Source organism: Micromys minutus, assembly GCF_963924665.1.
Source record: "Micromys minutus genome assembly, chromosome: 1".
NCBI classification, from domain to species: domain Eukaryota; kingdom Metazoa; phylum Chordata; class Mammalia; order Rodentia; family Muridae; genus Micromys; species Micromys minutus.
In genome coordinates this window covers 35,405,651-35,423,126 of record NC_137969.1, presented here as the reverse complement: position 1 = coordinate 35,423,126, position 17,476 = coordinate 35,405,651, and the positions used below count along the sequence as shown (strand labels likewise).

Below are 17,476 nucleotides of genomic sequence, written 5' to 3'. Positions count from 1 at the left end.
AGAATAACTATGACATTAGTAAATATACTTTAGCTCCATTGAGATTAATTAATTTTGTTTATGAAAAGATACTACAAATAGAAAAAGATGAAAGATAGTATTGTGGATTGTGGTGTTGTAAGTAATATTAAAGGTGTATGTAAATAGCATGTGGAAAGCTTCTATATCATATGCTAAAAACATAAATTAAGAGAGTCTGAGCAGAGTCACTGTACAGGGATAGACAGTGGTGCTCCTAACAGCTATAGTTTTAAACAGAAATTCCAGGGCCAGATTCTGGACATACCTTTTTTTATCTTTTTTGGAAATCTCCACACTGATTGGCACAGTGGCTCTAGCAGTTTGTACCCCACCCTGAAGCACTGAGTAAGTGTTCCTCTTTCCTTGCATTCATTTAAAAGAAATCTTGGTCATTCTGATTAGGCTAAGAAGAGGCCAAAAGCAGTTTTAATTTATATTTCACAGAGGGCTCAGGCTGTTGACCATTTTTAGGTGTTTCTTAGACATTTGCATTTCATCTTTGAGAATCCAGCTACTTACATTGGTAAATATTTTTATTTAATCTTATTTTACTTATTCTTCTCATATATTGAATCCCAAAGAGTTGTCCCTCCTTTCTGTTCTCCCAGTCTCTTTTTATTGCCTTCCCTCTCCAGCAAATCCACCTCCTATCCACCTCCCCTCAAAGAAAAGCAAGCCTCCCAGGGACATTAACCAAACACAGCAGAACAAGCTACAATAAGACCAGGGATGTATCACCACCCCAAAGATGGACAAGGCAGCCAAGTAGGAGGAAAAATGTCCCACAAGTAGACCAAAGAGTCAGGGACAGCCCGTTTTCCCACATTATAATTGCCTTTTGCTTCTTCAAACCCTTCCATAAATATATTATTGATAATCTGCTCAATCTGCTTAATGTTACTTGTGATTGAACATACTTGTTTTCAGGGCTCATCTTAAATTGACACCGGACAAGCAATTTGTATGCTCTTCTATAGTAAGCTCCCAGCTTTCTTCAGATACCTACAGAATTTTTGTGTATGGTTGAGGCCTTGGTGGGCTTTTTATCATCCAGTGTGGCATGTCCATTGGTTTAAGTTTGGGCACTCATGTTGGCTTCTAATGTTACTAGGAGACACAACCTCACAGCAAATTCCCTGATCTGGCTGGCTCTTATAGCCTTCCTACCCTCTCTTTTAATGTCTTAGGTGCAGGAGTATTTGGTAGGTAGATCTATTGGGACCAGGCTCTACAAATCTGCATATTGATTGTCTGTAGTTTTTTGTAACGATCTCCACCTGTCAAAAGTTTACTTTTTATAAGGGGTGAGTGTAATATCAAATATTTAGGTAGTTGGGACTTGTGCTGCTTTTACAAAGTAGTGGTTGTGGGATCTCCTTTGAGTTCTGTGATTTCACTAGCCTTGGATAGTTGGCTAGATTTCCAGTACATTTTTAGGCATGGTTTCTAGAAACTCTTGGTCTTGAGTCCAGTTATATGGTTGTTGCTTAAAGCCACTACTCTCTTTTGTGTTATTGTGCTATATTGGTTGTTGTTATTCAGAGATGTCATAGTTGGGTACGTATGTCGGTGTTGCATTTTGGCAGAGAAGAAGCTTTCATATCCGTTCTAGCCAGGGTCCTCTGCTCCTTGTTTATAAACATTTGATTTCTGGGGTTAACCAAGGGCAATAGCCTATAATGTTTGGAGATTCACTTGCACAACCCTTACTAACAAATCAAAAGAAGGGGAGGAAAGATTGTAGGATTCAGAGGGGATGGAAGGCATCAGGAAAACGTGGTCCACCTAAGGAACTAAGCAGGGCTTGTATGGTGCACAGCGATGGATGCAGCAAGCACAGGACCTGCAAGCCTCTGCAACAAGTCCGCTGTGTGGATGCTATGGCTGTTAGTCTGCTGTTTCTGTGGGACTCATAGCAGTGGGGGCAGGACTATCTCTGATTCTTATTGTCTCCTGTGACTTTTCTTCCCATTGGTTCCTTGTCTGTCCTCAACATGAGGGGCTTTTTCCTGTCTTCCTGTAACATGTTTTGTCATATTTGGTTGATGTTTCATAGAGGCCTGCTCTTTTCTGAAGGAAAATGGAGACGTAGTACATATGGGGAGAAAAGAGATGGGGAGTGGAGCTGGGAGGAGAAGAGAGAGGGGAAAACTGTAGTCGGGATGTATTAGAATCTACTTTCAATAATGAAATAAAAAATAAAAAATAAAAGGATTTTTCATGTCTGGTGGTTGGGTTTTTTTAGTTGATCTTTGGCTCTTGGAAGGAGCATTGTCAGCCCAAATGAGGAAAAAAATCTTCAAACTGTACATTCATGTCTTTACATAGACCTAAATGTATTATTATTGTTATTATTATTATTGATAGTTAAGAGTAAAATCCTTATGTCTTTTTATAACACCCTTACTTGGTTTTAGTTCCTGTCATCCCTCCTATATTTATCTCCTTCCCTTTTCCTAATTAACACCCTCTCTTCCCATTCCCAGTCATATCTTTGTATGCTGTTGTGTCCATCTCTGTTCTTCCTAGTCACCCTACCCCAGTAATCGTCCCCTTTTACTTTCCTTGTGTATGTTGTTACTCTTATCTCAAGAGTTGTCTCTAAGAGCCTCTAGTACAAAAAAATGTGGTGTTTGTCTTTCTGGGTCTGAGTTATCATACTTAATATGATCTTTTCTAGTTCTGTCCATTTACCTGTGAAGGTCATGATTTCATTTTCTTTATAGATGAACAGTACTATATATACCACGTTTTCATTATGCATCCACCTCTTAGAACTTTTGGTTGCTTCCATTTCCTTGCCATTGTGAATAGAGCAGCAGTAAACACAGATGACTAAGTATCTATGCATTAGGATGTGGAGTCCTTTGGCCGAATATCAGAAGTTTCTGGCTGTATCATATGGTAGCTCTGTTTTTTGCTTTTTGAGAATTTTCCATGCTGTTTTTTCAGTAGCTGTACTAGTTTGCAATTGTAAAATCAAAAAATGAGGGTTCTGTTTGTCTCACATACCCTCCATCATTCCTTTTTCCATGTTTTGTTGATTTATGTCACTCTGACTGTGGTGAAAGGAAATCTCAGAGTTGTTTGAACTGCTAGGGTTCATAAGCTTTTTTGAGTTATTTCTCAACCACATTCTATTTCTTCTTTTAAGAACTCTGTTCAGATTCCAGACACGTTTTTCAAATGGGCTTGTTGTAAATAAATTCTGGATATTAATATTTTGTAAGATTTATAGTTAACAAAGATAATCTCTTATTTGATGGGCTTCCTCTTTACCCTGAGACTGAGGCAACCCATGCTCCACTTGTTAGGGGTTCTATATGAAGACAGAGCTGCACATTTGCTACAAATATATAGGATGCCTAGGTCCAGCCCCTGTATACCCCCTAGTTGGTGGCTCAGTCTCTGTGAACTCCCATGGACCCAGGTCTTCTTGTGGTGTTCTTGACGCCCCCCCCCGGCTTCCTCAATTCTATGCCTCACTCTCCCACTAGACACTGAAACATTGTCTGATATTTGGCTGTGGGTCTTCGCATCTGCCTCATTCAACTTCTGGATGAAGTTTCTCAGGAAAGTTATGGTAGGTTTCTGCAAGCACAGCGAGCATCATTAATAGTGTCAGGGATAGGCTGTTTCACATGGGATATGTCTCAAATTGGGGCAGTCCTTGGTTTGCTGTCCCCTCAGTTTCTCTTCCATTTTCATCACTGCACGTCTCATAATCAAGACAATTTTTGGGTTGAAGTTTTTGTTAATGTCCATGTCCCTCCTCTGGAAGTCCTGCCTGGCTACAGGAGGTGGTCAGTTCAGTCTCTATATATGCCCCTCTGGTAGGAAACTCAACCCCATAGCCTTCCTGTTTCCCTCATCCCCACCACTCCAGGCCTTCAACCCCCACCCCCATTCTCACTCCCAGCCCTCTCTTGCCCCCTTTCTCCATACAGCTGATCACCATCCCCCTTTCCTTCCTCACTCCCTCTCCTACCCTCCAATGACTAGTTTCCCCTTTTGAGTAAGATTTGTGCATCCTCCTTTGGAACCTCCTTATTACCGAGTTTCTTTGGATTGTAGCATGGTTATCCTGCACTTTATGGCTATTGTCTACTTATAAGTAAGCGCATACTACACATATTTCCCTGGTTCTGGGTTATCTCATTCAGGATGACATTCTCAAGTTCCATCCATTCACCTGCAAAATTCATGGTGTCTTTGTTTTGAATAGTAGAACAGTGTCCTATTGTGTATATGTACTATATCTTCTTTAGCCATTCTTCAACTGAGGGACAACTACATTGCTTACAGTTTCTGGCTATTACAAATAATGCTGCTAAGAACATAGTTGAGCAAGTATGTTTGTTGGATGGTAGATCATCTTTTGAGTATTTGTCCAGGAATGGTATAGGTAGGTATCCACAGTTTTCTGAGAAACTGCCAAATTGATTTACAACGTGATTGTACAAGTTTGCAAGTTTTGATCTTAGCCATTTTGGTAGGGGTAGGATGGAATCCCAGAGTTCTTTTGATTTGCATTTTTCCTGATGAATAAGGAGGTTGAACATTTCTTTAAGCGCTTCACATTTGAGATTCCTCTTTTGAGGATTTTGTTTAGTTCTGTATGCCATTTTTTAACTGGGTTATTTGGTTTGTTTGTGTCTAATTTCTTGAGTTCTTTATATAATTCAGATATTAGCTCCTAATCAGGTGTAAGGTTAGTGAAAATCTTTTTTCAATCTGTAATCTGACATTTTAACATTTTTATAATGTCCTTTGCTTTTTGGAAACTTAAGTTTCATGAGGTCCCATTCATCAGTTATTGACTTTGGCACCTGAGTCATTAGTGTTTGTTCAGGAAGATGTCTTCAGTACCAATGTGTTCAAGGTTATTCCACACTTTCTGTTCTATTAGATTTAGTGTATCTGATTTTATGTCAGTGTCTTTGATCCACTGAGACTTGAATTTTGTGCAGGGTGTCAAATTTGATCTGTTTGCATTATTCTGCATGTATGCATCCGGTTACACTAGCACCATTTGTAAAAAATACTTTTTCCCCATTGTATAGTTTTCTGTTCTTTTTCAACATTAAGTGCCCATAGAAAGGTGGGTTTATTTCAGGATATTTGTTTTGAGTCTATTGATCTATCTGTCTGTTTCTATACTAATACTATGCAGTTTTTATTACTATTGCTTTGTAGTACAGCTTAAAGTTAGGAATTGTGATATCTCCAGAAGTCCTTTCATTGTATAGGATTGTATAAACTATATTAACTATCCTGATTATGTGTTTTTCCTTTAATTTGTTTATATGGTGAATTAGATTGATGGATTTTCATATATGAAATCACCTTTGCATTCTGAGATAAAGAGTACTTGATCATGGTGGATGATTTTTTTTTAAACGATTTTATTTTGCAAAACAAAGATAAATGTAAAGATTTTAAACATTTTTTGCTTAAAATTATACATTTTTGTCAGTACTGTTTTTTCAGACATTAAAATAAATTTTACATAAAACCATGTGAATATGTTTTTTAGTCAGTACTTGATTTTTTTTAAGGGCTTGACAGTATGCATTGAAAACGTACTAGTTGCAATAAGCGTAAAGTACATGCAAAACAAAACGCAACATGGAAATAGTCAAAGTGTTCTTGTTTTGTGAATATATGTATAGTTTTTGTTTTCTTTATTTCTTGGACTTCATACAGTCTGTGAGTTGTTTCTGGGGGAGTGCAAGCCTCTGGGATTAGCATCCCACTATCAGTGACTGCATATTATGTCTGTTCTTTTGTGACTGGGTTATCTCACTCAGGATGATCTTCTCTAGATGCAGCCATTTTCTTAAGAATTTGGTTAAGTCATTGTTTCTGGTGGCTGAGTAGTATTCCATTGTGTATATGTACCACAATTTTTGTATCCATTCGTCTTCTGAAGGACATCTGGGTTCCTTCCAGCTTCTGGCTATTATAAATAGAGCCGCTATGAACATTGTGCTGCATATATCTTTGTTGTGTATTAAAGTGTCTCTGGGGTATATGCCCAGAAGTGGAATAGCTGGGTCTTCAGGTAGTACTATATCCAATTTCTGAGGTATCGCCAGACAGATTTCCAGAGTGGTTGTATTAGCTTGCAACCCCACCAACAGTGGAGAAGTGTTCCTATTTCTCCGCAGCCTCACCAGCATCTGCTGTAATCTGAGTTTTGGATCTTGGCCAATCTAACTGGTGTGAGGTGGAATCTTAGGGTTGTTTTGATTTGCATTTCCCTGATGGCTAAGGATGTCGAGCACTTCCTCAGATATTTTTCGGCCATTCGGTGTTCCTCAACTGAAAATGATTTGTTTAGCTCTGTACCCCATTTTTTAATAGGGTTATTTGATTCTCTGGTGTCTAGCTTTTTGAGTTCCTTGTACACCTTGGATATTAGGCCTCTATCTGATGTGGTGTTGGTAAAGATCTTTTCCCATTCTGTTGGTTGCCGTTTTGTTTTCTTGACGATGTCCTTAGCCTTACAGAAACTTTGCAATCTCATTAAGTCCCATTTGTTAATCTTTGACCTTAGAGCTTGAGCCATTGGTGTTTTGTTCAGGAAATTTTCTCCTGTGCCTATGTGTTCTAAGGTTTTCCCTACTTTCTCATCTAATAGTTCCAGTGTATCTGGTTTAATGTGGAGATCTTTAATCCACTTACACTTGAGCTTTGTACAAGGAGATAAGAACGGGTCTATTTTCATTCTTTTGCATGTTGAGTGCCAGTTGGACCAGCACAATTGTTGAATAGGCTGTCTTTTTTTCCATTGAATGTTTACTGCTCCTTTGTCAAAAATCAGGTGACCATATACATGAGGGCTCATTTTTGGATCTTCTATTCTATTCCATTGATCCACTTGCCTATTTCTGTACCAGTACCATGCAGTTTTCAGCACAATTGCCTTGTAATATAGCTTGAGGTCAGGGATAGTGATTCCCGCAGATGTTTTCTTGTTGTTGAGAATGGATTTCGCTATTCTAGGTCTTTTGTTATTCCATATGAAATTGCACATTGATCTTTCCAATTCCATGAAGAACTGGGTTGGAATTTTGATGGGGATTGCATTGAATCTGTAGATTGCTTTTGGTAGGATGGCCATTTTTAAGATGTTGATCTTTCCAATCCATGAGCATGGGAGATCTTTCCATTTTCTGAGATCCTCCTCAATTTCTTTCTTTAGAGGTTTGAAGTTCTTGTCATACAGGTCCTTCACTTCCTTAGTTAGAGTCACACCAAGGTATTGCATAGTTTTTGTAACGATTGTGAAGGGTACCTTTTCCCTAATTTCTTTCTCCACATGTTTGTCCTTTGAGTATAGGAAGGCTACTGATTTGTTTGAGTTAATTTTGTATCCCGCCACTTTGCTGAACTTGTTTATCAGCTATAGGAGTTTGCTGGTTGAATTGTCACTGAAGTACACTATCATGTCATCGGCAAAGAGTGATGTTTTTATCTCTTCTTTCCGATTTGTATCCCCTTGATCTCCTTTTGCTGTCTAATTGCTCCAGCCAGGACTTCCAGTACTATGTTGAATAGGTAGGGAGAGAGTGGGCAGCCTTGTCGAGTCCCTGATTTTAGTGGGATTGCTTCAAGTTTCTCGCCATTAAGTTTGATGTTGGCTGTTGGTTTGCTGTATATTGCTTTTATTATGTTTAAGTATGGGCCTTGGATTCCTGTTCTTTCCAGGACTTTTAACATTGAAGGGGTGTTGGATTTTGTCGAATGCTTTCTCAGCATCTAGTGAGATGACCATGTGATTTTGGCCTTTAAGTTTGTTTATATGGTGGATTACATTGATGGATTTCCTTATGTTAAACCATCCCTGCATCCCAGGGATGAAGCCTACTTGGTCATGATGAATGATCATTTTGATGTGTTCTTGGATTCGGTTTGCAAGGATTTTGTTGAGGATTTTTGCATCAATGTTCATAAGTGAGATTGGTCTGAAGTTCTCTTTCCTTGTAGGGTCTTTGTGTGGCTTAGGTACGAGGGTTATTGTAGCCTCAAAAAATGAGTTGGGTAATATTCCATCTGATTCTATCTTTTGGAATAGTTTGGCGAATATTGGTGTTATATCCCCAATAAATGTCTGATAAAATTCTGCACTGAACCCGTCTGGACCTGGGCTTTTTTTGGTTGGGAGGCTTTTGATGACTTCTATTTCTTTAGGTGTTATAGGGTTATTTAGATGGTTTACTTGGTCCTGGTTAAACTTTGGGACCTTGTATCTGTCTAGGAATTCGTCCATTTCCTCCAGATTTTCCAATTTTGTGGAGTATAAGTTTTTGTAGTAGGATCTGATGATTTCTTGAATTTCCTTAGTTTCAGTTGTTATGTCACCACTTTCCTTTCTGATTTTGTTAATTTGGATACTCTCTCTTTGCCCTTTAGTTAGTCTGGCTAGGGGTTTATCAATCTTGTTGATTTTCTCAAAGAACCAACTCTTTGTTTTGTTGATTTTTTCAATGTTTTTTTTTTGTTTCTATTTGGTCTATTTCTGCCCTAATTTTGATTATTTCTTGCCGTCTACTCTTTTTGGGTATTTCTGCTTCCTTTTGTTCTAGGGCTTTTAGCTGTGCTGTCTGGTTGCTGATGTGGGCTCTCTCCAGTTTCTTCTTGGAAGCACTTAGGGCTATGAGTTTTCCTCTCAATACTGCTTTCATTGCATCCCATAGGTTTGGGTATGTTGTGTTATCATTTTCGTTGAATTCTAGAAAGTCCTTAATTTCTTTCTTTATTTCTTCTTTGACCCTGCTATCCTTTAACAGATCGTTGTTTAGTTTCCATGTGTATGTGGGCATTTTGTTGTCTTTGTTGTTGTTAAAGACCAGCTGTAGACCATGGTGATCTGAGAGGATGCATGGGAGTATTTCAATCTTCTTATATCGATGAAGGCTCGTTCTGTGTCCAATTATGTGGTCAATTTTCGAGAAGGTGCCATGGGGTGGTGAGAAGAAGGTGTATTCTTTTACTTTAGGATAGTATGTTCTGTATATATCTATTAATTCTAGTTGGTTCAAAGTCTCTGCTAATTTTGCAGTGTCCTTGTTCAGTTTCTGTTTCCCTGATCTGTCCATTGGTGAGAGTGGGGTGTTAAAGTCTCCCACTATTATTGTGTGGGGTGAAATGTATTTTTTGAGCTTTAGTAGAGTTTCTTTTATGAATGTGGGTGATTTTTTATTTGGAGCATATATGTTAAGGATTGAGAGTTCCTCCTGACAGATTTCCCCGGTAATGAGTAAAAAGTGTCCTTCTTTATCTTTTTTGATAACTTTTGGTTGGAAATTTACTTTATTCGACATTAGAATAGCCACTCCAGCTTGCTTCTTGGAGCTGTTTTCTTGGAAGTTTTTTTCCCACCCTTTTACTCTGAGATAGTGTCTGTCTCTGTCTCTGAGATGAGTTTCCTGTATGCAGCAAAAGGCTGGATTTTGTTTATGTATCCAATCTGATAGTCTATGTCTCTTTATTGGGGAGTTGAGACCATTTATGTTAATAGATATCAAGGAATAATTGTTTTTGTTTCCTGCCATTTTTGCTTTTTTGGGTTGAGTTGTGTCTGTGTTTTTTTCTTCTTTTAGTTTTCTTGTTTAGGAGTTTTCTTGTTTTTACTAGGCTGTATTTTCCCTCCTTGTATTGGGTTTTCCACCTATAATTCGTTGTAGTGCTGGGTTTGTGGTCAGATATTGTGTGAATTTTGATTTGTCTTGAAATATCTTTGTCTCTCCATCGATGGTGATTGATAGTTTTGCTGGGTATAGCAGCTTGGGCTGGCACTTGTGCTCTCTTAAGGAGTGCATGACGTCTGTCCAGGCTCTTCTAGCTTTCATAGTCTCTGTTGAGAAATCGGGTGTGAGTCTGATTGGTCTGCCTTTATATGTTACCTGACCTTTTTCTCTTACTGCTTTTAGTATTCTTTCTTTACTTTGGGCACTTGATGTTTTTACTATTATGTGTCGGGAGGTATTTCTTTTCTGGTCCAACCTATTTGGAGTTCTGAAGGCTTCTTTTATGCTCGTGGTCATCTCATTCTTGAGGGTAGGGAAGTTTTCTTCTATGATTTTGTTGAAGATATTTACTGTGCCTCTTTGTTGATACTCTTCTCCCTCTTCTATTCCTATTATCCTTAGGTTCGGTCTTCTCATTGTGTCTTGTATTTCCTGGACATTTTGGGTTAGGAGCTTTTTGTTTTTTGCATCTTCTCTGGCTGTTTTGTCTATGTTTGCAATGTTGTCTTCTGCCCCTGAGATTCTCTCCTCGATCTCTTGTAATCTGTTGGGAAATGCTTGCTTCTGTGACTCCTGATTTCTTTTTTTGGTGTTCTGACTCTAGGGTTATCTCTTTTAGCACTTTCTTTATTGTGTCAATTTCTGTTTTAATTTCCCTCTTCCATTCCTTTATTTCTTTGGTTCTGTTTTCGTCTCGTTCTTTGAGTTCTTTGAGAGTTTTTCTTGTTTCTTCTTTAAAAGCTTCTGAATCTTTTTGCTTTTCCTCCCTTTCTTGTTTAAGTAACTCTATCAGAGTCTTGAGGCATGATTTCAGGTCTGTGTCTTCTTTCTCTGGAGTGTTTGGAATTCCGATGTTTGCTACTATGGGAGAGCTGGGTTCTGGTGTTGCTAGATTGTCTTGGTTTCCTTGGGATATACTCTTTCTCTTACCTCTTGCCATTTTGTTGTCAGTGATATGTTCTTGCCTTTCCCTTGTATCTGGTCTGTGTCCCTGGTACACTTTCCGTGTGCACTCCGCAGAGATCTCTCTACTCCCCGGCAGCCCAGGGTCCGGGTGGCAGCTGGGCCAGGCTCCACTCTGCGTACTGAAGTGGCCTCCGGGTGGGAACAGACGTTCCTAAGTTCTGTTCCTGGTCACAGATGCTCAGCCTCTCTGAGCCACCTTTCCGGCTGGCAGGTGGGCCAGGCTCTGCTCTGTGTCCTGAAGTCGTCTCCGGGTGTGTTGAGTCTTTGTATGATAAGGTATCAGAGTGACTGTGGCCTCATAAATACGTTTGGCAATGTTCTTTCTGTTTCTGCTTTATATATTATTTTGAGTAATATTGGTATTAGTTTTTATTTGTTGGGCTGGTAGAAATCTACACAAAATCTATCTGGCCCTGCACATTTTTCTGTTGGAAGACTTTTAATGACTGATTCTATTTTCTTAGAGGTTATAGGTCTATTTAAATAGTTTACCTGATCTTGATTTAACTTTGTTTGATGAGTAGTATCTCTCTAGATAATCATATATTTAATTTAGAATTTTTAGTTTTCTAGAGTACTAACTTTCTAAATAAGACCTAGTAATGTTTTAAATTTCCTCAGTGTTTTTTTCTTTTGTTATGTCTCACTTTTTATTTCTGGTTTTGTTAGTTTGGATTCTCCCTCCCCATCTCTGCCTTTTAGTTAGTTTGACTAAGAGTTTGTCTATCCTGTTGATTTTTTTAAAGAATCTGCTCTTAGATTTGTTGATTCTTTGTATTATTTTCTTTGTTTCTAAGTTAATTATTTTAACCCTGAGTTTGATTATTTCTTGTATTCTACCTGTTTTAGGTGTGTTTTCTTCCCTTTGTTTTAGAGCTGTTAGGTGTGCTGTTAATTTGGTGGTATGAGATCTCCTCAATTTCTTATAAAGGCACTTAGTGCTATAAACTTTCCTCTTAGCACTGCTTTGATTGTGTTCTGTGAGTTTGGGAATATTTTCCTTTATTTTTATTGAATTCTAGGAAATTTTTAATGTCTTTTTTTATTTCTTCTTTGACCCAGTAGTCATTGAGTAGAGAGTTGTTCAGTTTTTATGAGTTTGTAGAATTTCTCTTGTTTCTTTTGTTGTTGGATTCCAACTTTAATGTATGGTGATCTGGTAACAAACAAAGAATAAATTCAGTCTTCTTGTATCTGTTGAAGCTTGCTTTGTGACAGAGTATATTGTCAATTTTGGAGAAGATTCTATGAGGTGCTGAGAAGAAAGTATATTCTTTTGTGTTTTGGTTTAATTCTCTGTAGCTATCTGTTAGTCACATTTGATTCATATCATTAATTTGTTTCATTATTTCTCTGTTTAATTTCTGTTTTTGTGACCAATCCTTTGGTGAGAGTTGGATTGATGTCTCCCACTATTAATATGTAGATTTCCATGTGTGATTTAAGCTTTAGTGCTTCTTTTATGAATGTGGGTTCCCTTAAATTTGGGGCATAGATATTTAGAATGGAGATGTAAACATGGTGGATATTTCTTTAATGAGTATGAAATGGTCTTCCTTATCTCTTTTGATTACTTTTGGTTGAACACTATTTTATTAGATATTACAATGGCTATTCCAGCTTGTTTCTTAGGCACATTTTCTTGTGTTAGAGTTTTCTTCTAGTATCCTCTGTGGAGCTAGATTTGTAGAAAGAATCTTGGTTTCTCCATCTATGCTGATTGAAAGTTTTTCTCAGTATAGTAGCCTTGGCTAGTATTTGTTTTCTCTTAGGGTCTACATGAAATTTGCCCATGATCTTCTAGCTTTTAGAGTCTCTGGTGAGAAGTCTGGTGTAATTTTGGTAGGTTTGACTTTATGTTTCTTGTCCTTTTTCTCTTACTGATTTTAATATTTTTTCTTGGTTTGTGTATTTTGTGTTTTGATTGCTCCGAGTTTGATGGAATTTCTTTTCTGGTCCAGTCTCTTTGGAGTTCTGTAGGCTGTTGGTATGTTCATGTGCATCTCTTTCTTTAGGTTAGGGAAGCTTTCTTCTATAATGTTGTTGAAGATATTTACTGGCCCTTTAAGTTGGGAATCTTTGCTCTCTTTAATACCTATTATCCTTAGGTCTGGTCTTGTTTTGTCCCGGATTTCCTGGCTGTTTTGTATTAGGAGCATTTTGTACTTTTCATTTTCTTGTTCTGTGTCACAATGTGTTTTTATGGCATCTTCTGCACCTCAGATTTTCTCTCCTATCTCTTGTATTCTATTCATAATGCTTTCATCTGTGATTCCTGATCTCTTTCCTAGGTTTTCTATCTCCAGGTTTGTCTTTCTTTGGAATTTCTTTATTGTTTCTAGTTCTATTTTTAGATCCTGGATAGTTTTGTCCAATTCCTTTATCTGTTTGCTTGTGTTTTCCTGTGATTTTTTTAAAGGAATTTTTGTGTTTCCTCTTTAAGGGCTTCTACCTGTTTACCTGTGTTCTCCTATATTTCTTTATGGAAATTATTACTCCTTAAAGTCCTCTATCATCATCATGAGATGTGATTTTAAATCTGATTCTTGCTTTTCTGGTGTGTTGGGGTATCCAGGACTTGCTGTGGTGGGTAAACTGGATTCTGATGATGCCAAGTAGCCTTGGTTTCTGTTGCTTAGGTTCTTGTGCTTGCATTTAGGCATCTGTTTATCTCTGGTATTAGTTGGTCTTGCTGTCTCTGACTGAAGCCTGTCCTTCCTGTGGACCTGTAAGCCAGTGAGCCTGTGATCTTAGGTGTGTCAGCACTCCTGGGAGACCAACTCTCTCTGGGCCAGATTTAAGTGTGGAGAGCTGTGTCACAGGATTAACTCCAGGGTACAGGTGGAGACCCAAAGGCAACAAACTGGTTTCGTAGTACCAATCATGAGTTCACTTCTGTGGAGAATCTTAAATCTAATTAGAAAGCCATTAATTACCCCATATCATTTATGTGCATCAATGAATATATCTTGCCACATCAGTCATTATTATAATTGAGTTTCAAGCTGGGTAAGACTGCTGATGGTTTTTCTCTCCTATCAGCCTACATAGCACATTATTGCAGTATGAAGGCTCACCAAAAGAAAGGTAGCTTCCTTGTCAGTACCAACTTGGTTTCTCCATCTTCTGGGACCAAAGTGAATGTGTAAGTTGTATATTCTTAGCCCAGGGTGTAATAGCATTATAAATCATGGTTACATCATGTGTAACTGTTGGCTTGGGCTTTAAGACCCTCATCCTAGCTGCCTGGGAGCTAGTTTTCTAGTGGCCTTCAGATGGAGATATAGAACTCTTAGCTACACCCACACTATGCTTGCTTGATACTGTCATGCTCCTGCCTTAATGATAATGGACTGAACTTCTGAACCTGTAAGCTAGCCCCAATTAAATGCTGTCCTTTATAAAGATTGCCTTGGACATGGTGTCTGTTCACAGCAGTAAAACCCTAACTAAGACAGTGTGGTATCATCAATAAGGTGATAGTTACAAACAAGTTCTTGTCCCTAACCAAGGAAAAGGCAAAAACCCTTATTGTCTGAGATTTCTGGGAACCCTCTAACCAACAACCAACAGGAGATACTGGCCTTTATTTATTTTACTTTTTAAAAAGAAGCACTATCCCTTCATACCATAAGTGGGACATGCATTTTTCTCTTCTAAGGCTCAAGGAACATTGGCTAATAATAAATGAAAAGATTGTAATAGTTAGAGGTCAGATAATATTGGGACAATGCAATATATTTTAGACAAAACAAGGCCTCTGAATTCATGAACTCAAAGCAGCCATTACTCTTGGCACAAGATTAAGACAGTATGCCACAAGATCTTTCCAGTATGGAAAATAGCACAATAAAAAGCCTTATACCTAGCTGAGAAGCTATGGGCAACGTATGATTGCTGGGATAGATTCAGTTTTCTTCAGTGGTGTAACCCATACCATGAACATATGGACAGCAATAATTGAACTCAGAAGACTATTTTTTAAAAAAAGATAAATTGAAGGGAAAATCCAAGAGGAGGTTGTTTAGATATAATCAAAATTTGTTGTGGGTCTGTATAAATTATTAAGAAAAAAGTTTAAAACCTACAACAATAAGATCTCAAATAAATACCTTGATGATAAACCTTAAAGCTCTGACTCTAAGGTTGTGCTGTCTTGTTCTTGGACAATGAACTAACCAAACCACAAGGAAGAAAATGGAAAGAAATCATGGTGATCAGGGCAGAAATAAAATAGAAACAAAACCTGCAAAGAATCAATGAAACAAATCATTTATTCTCAAAAAATAAGAAAATTAAATGTAAAGCTAAACTGACAAAGAGAGAGCACTCCAATAGCAATAAAATATGGGTAGAGACCCATTATACCAGATACCAATGAAATGCAGAGATCAGATGAGAAAAATGTTGCATGTAATAATTATAAACCAACCCTTGCTGCTGTGGTCTCCCTGCCCCCATGGCTATTTTCATGTAGTGGTCCGCTGAATTTCTGTGGTTTGCTTCCTGCCGAACCACCGAACTGCTTTTTTTCCCAATCATCCAAACCCTGCAGCTAGCTGCTGCCAAACCACTCAGCACTTCCAAATTTCCAGGGCTAGCTGTGGGTGCACCCAGGTTCCTCTGTTTTTACCTTTCCCCTGGAGCTCAGTTGAGTGGAGTTGCCTCAAGATGGAGAACAGCAGACAATTTCAGTTTAGAATCAACAGAAAACACAATCACAGGGAACAGAATCTATCATTCTAAACTCATTAACTTTTCAGTGTTAGAAATCTTCTGGTGGATTCTGCCAACCGATCTAACAGTCCCTGGTCTACATTTGCCTTCTTTTGCTCTCCTAAGTGCTCCTCCTCTCCTGCATTCCCACTTCCTCTCTCAGACCCAAAACCCCCACCTCCTCCTTGCCCAGTGTTGGCTTCTTGTCATCTTTATTATTTAATCAATATGGAGATACTTTTGCTATAGAGAAACAATTGAAATGTTCTATGGGAAGCAGTGAGATTGAATCAGCTATTTAAAATATTTCTGCTAAAAAAATTTCCAGGCCTAAATGATAAATTTAATAGATCTTTAAGGAAATTAATACCATTGCTTCTTCATAAAACAGTGAAGAAAGGAATATTGCCAAAATAGTTTTATGAAGCTAGTAATAGAGTATTAGTGAGTACAGCAGTCACAAATGGGATATACAATGGGGAAAACTCGTAGCTAAGAAACAGCATGAGGATATGTGACTGGAAAAAAGTTACAAAGGAAATATTGGGACAGGACTTTAAAACAGTACAAGCAATATGTATAACGTTGGAAGCCACCTAATTAGGCTGGGTTCATGGACAGCAATTAATATGAAATGCACCTAGTGTACACAGTCTTAATAGTTCTATCACTGCAAAAAAACAAACAAAAAACAAGAACAAAAAACAAAATAGAACAACAAGTGTGGAGGATTCTAATGCTAAATTCAAACTCTTAAGTTGTGAGTCTCTGCAAAAATCAAAAAGATTAATTGCATACTCCCCAATACAATGGCATAGTGAACGTTCCCATTTCAGAGGAGGAGATGGAGTCATATGAAACAGACCAGATGAAAGCAAGACTGATGTCCAACACAGTAAAATTAAATTCTGCAACTCCATGTCTATTCAGTGGGCTCGGTAATTCCACCTTTAAATTCCCAATGGCTGCAACCCACATGGTGTCTCTTTAGGAATGTTTTTGCTTACTGTCTACAGCTTTCCTCAGCAATCACTTCATATTCTTGGAATCTTGAACTCTGAGGCTCCATTGTCTCTTGTGTTTCATCTCCATTTCACCTTTTGCGGTCTCAGGGACTCTAATCCTGTCACACAAGGTCTAGCCTCCTAGAACATCCTTTTAAAACCAAAAGAGGAGCCATCATCACTCTAACAGTGGATGGTGCCTGACAGACAAGCAGCACACCAATCATGCTACCTTAGGTGGCAATGGGCTGCTCCTTAGACAAAGCTGCAGCTTATTGACGTATAAATGAAACTGAAAGTTTTCTATTTTATGTATGATTAAAAGTCAAAAGAAACAGAGACCAGAAGAGAAATTCCTTAAACACCAATAGGTAACATATATGAAAAGTTAAATGCTAGTGGTACTTAAGGAAATAATCATAGCTGAAAACTAACATCAGATGAGATTAAATCACTACACTCATTTATAACAAAAGATCCATGGAAAGCAGAAAAGGATAAATAGCCGCAGAATAAAAGCAACAATATAATTAGATCGCAGATAAATAATAGACACAGAAAAATAAAAAGTTGATAGAGATTATTGTACAAATATCAAAAGCAAAAGAGAGAAGATGAAATGGTAAATTCTGTCATAGATATTTTACTTCAGCTAGAAATAAAGAAAATTCTCCAGACATGATGGTATATACCTTTAATCCCAATACTCTGGGGAGATCAGGAGCTCAAGTTCAACCTTGACTGTATGAGTGTCTTAAAAGAACAACAACAAAATTAAGATTATGTGTGACAGTTTACATGTTGTTAACTTATGTGGCCTCATGGGGGATGTTGCTCATTAATGCTGTTTTGTTCACAGTGGTCTGTAGCCCTGGATCCTTCAACCCTCGAGATGGAACTCACTGCCTCCAATGCAACAACAGCCTGGTGTATGGAGCAAAGACATGCGTGTAGGCCAGAGCCTTGTGGGACCCAGTAGCTCATTCTACATAAAAGTATATTTTTGAAGTGCTA

At 38.0% G+C, this 17,476-nt stretch overlaps 1 protein-coding gene across 2 annotated transcripts in view; it reads left to right on the top strand.

The window, feature by feature from the left end:
* Window positions 1–17,416, top strand: part of ZPBP (zona pellucida binding protein) — a gene marked incomplete at both ends in the record, with an annotated part of 130,875 nt that extends 113,459 nt beyond the window's left edge. For both annotated transcript variants that reach the window (XM_080926081.1, XM_080926080.1), the window contains one exon: window positions 17,322–17,416. In XM_080926081.1, coding sequence (XP_080782207.1) covers window positions 17,322–17,416 — 95 coding nt within the window. The remainder of the gene's footprint in view (window positions 1–17,321) is intronic.
* Between the last annotated feature and the right edge of the window lie 60 nt (window positions 17,417–17,476).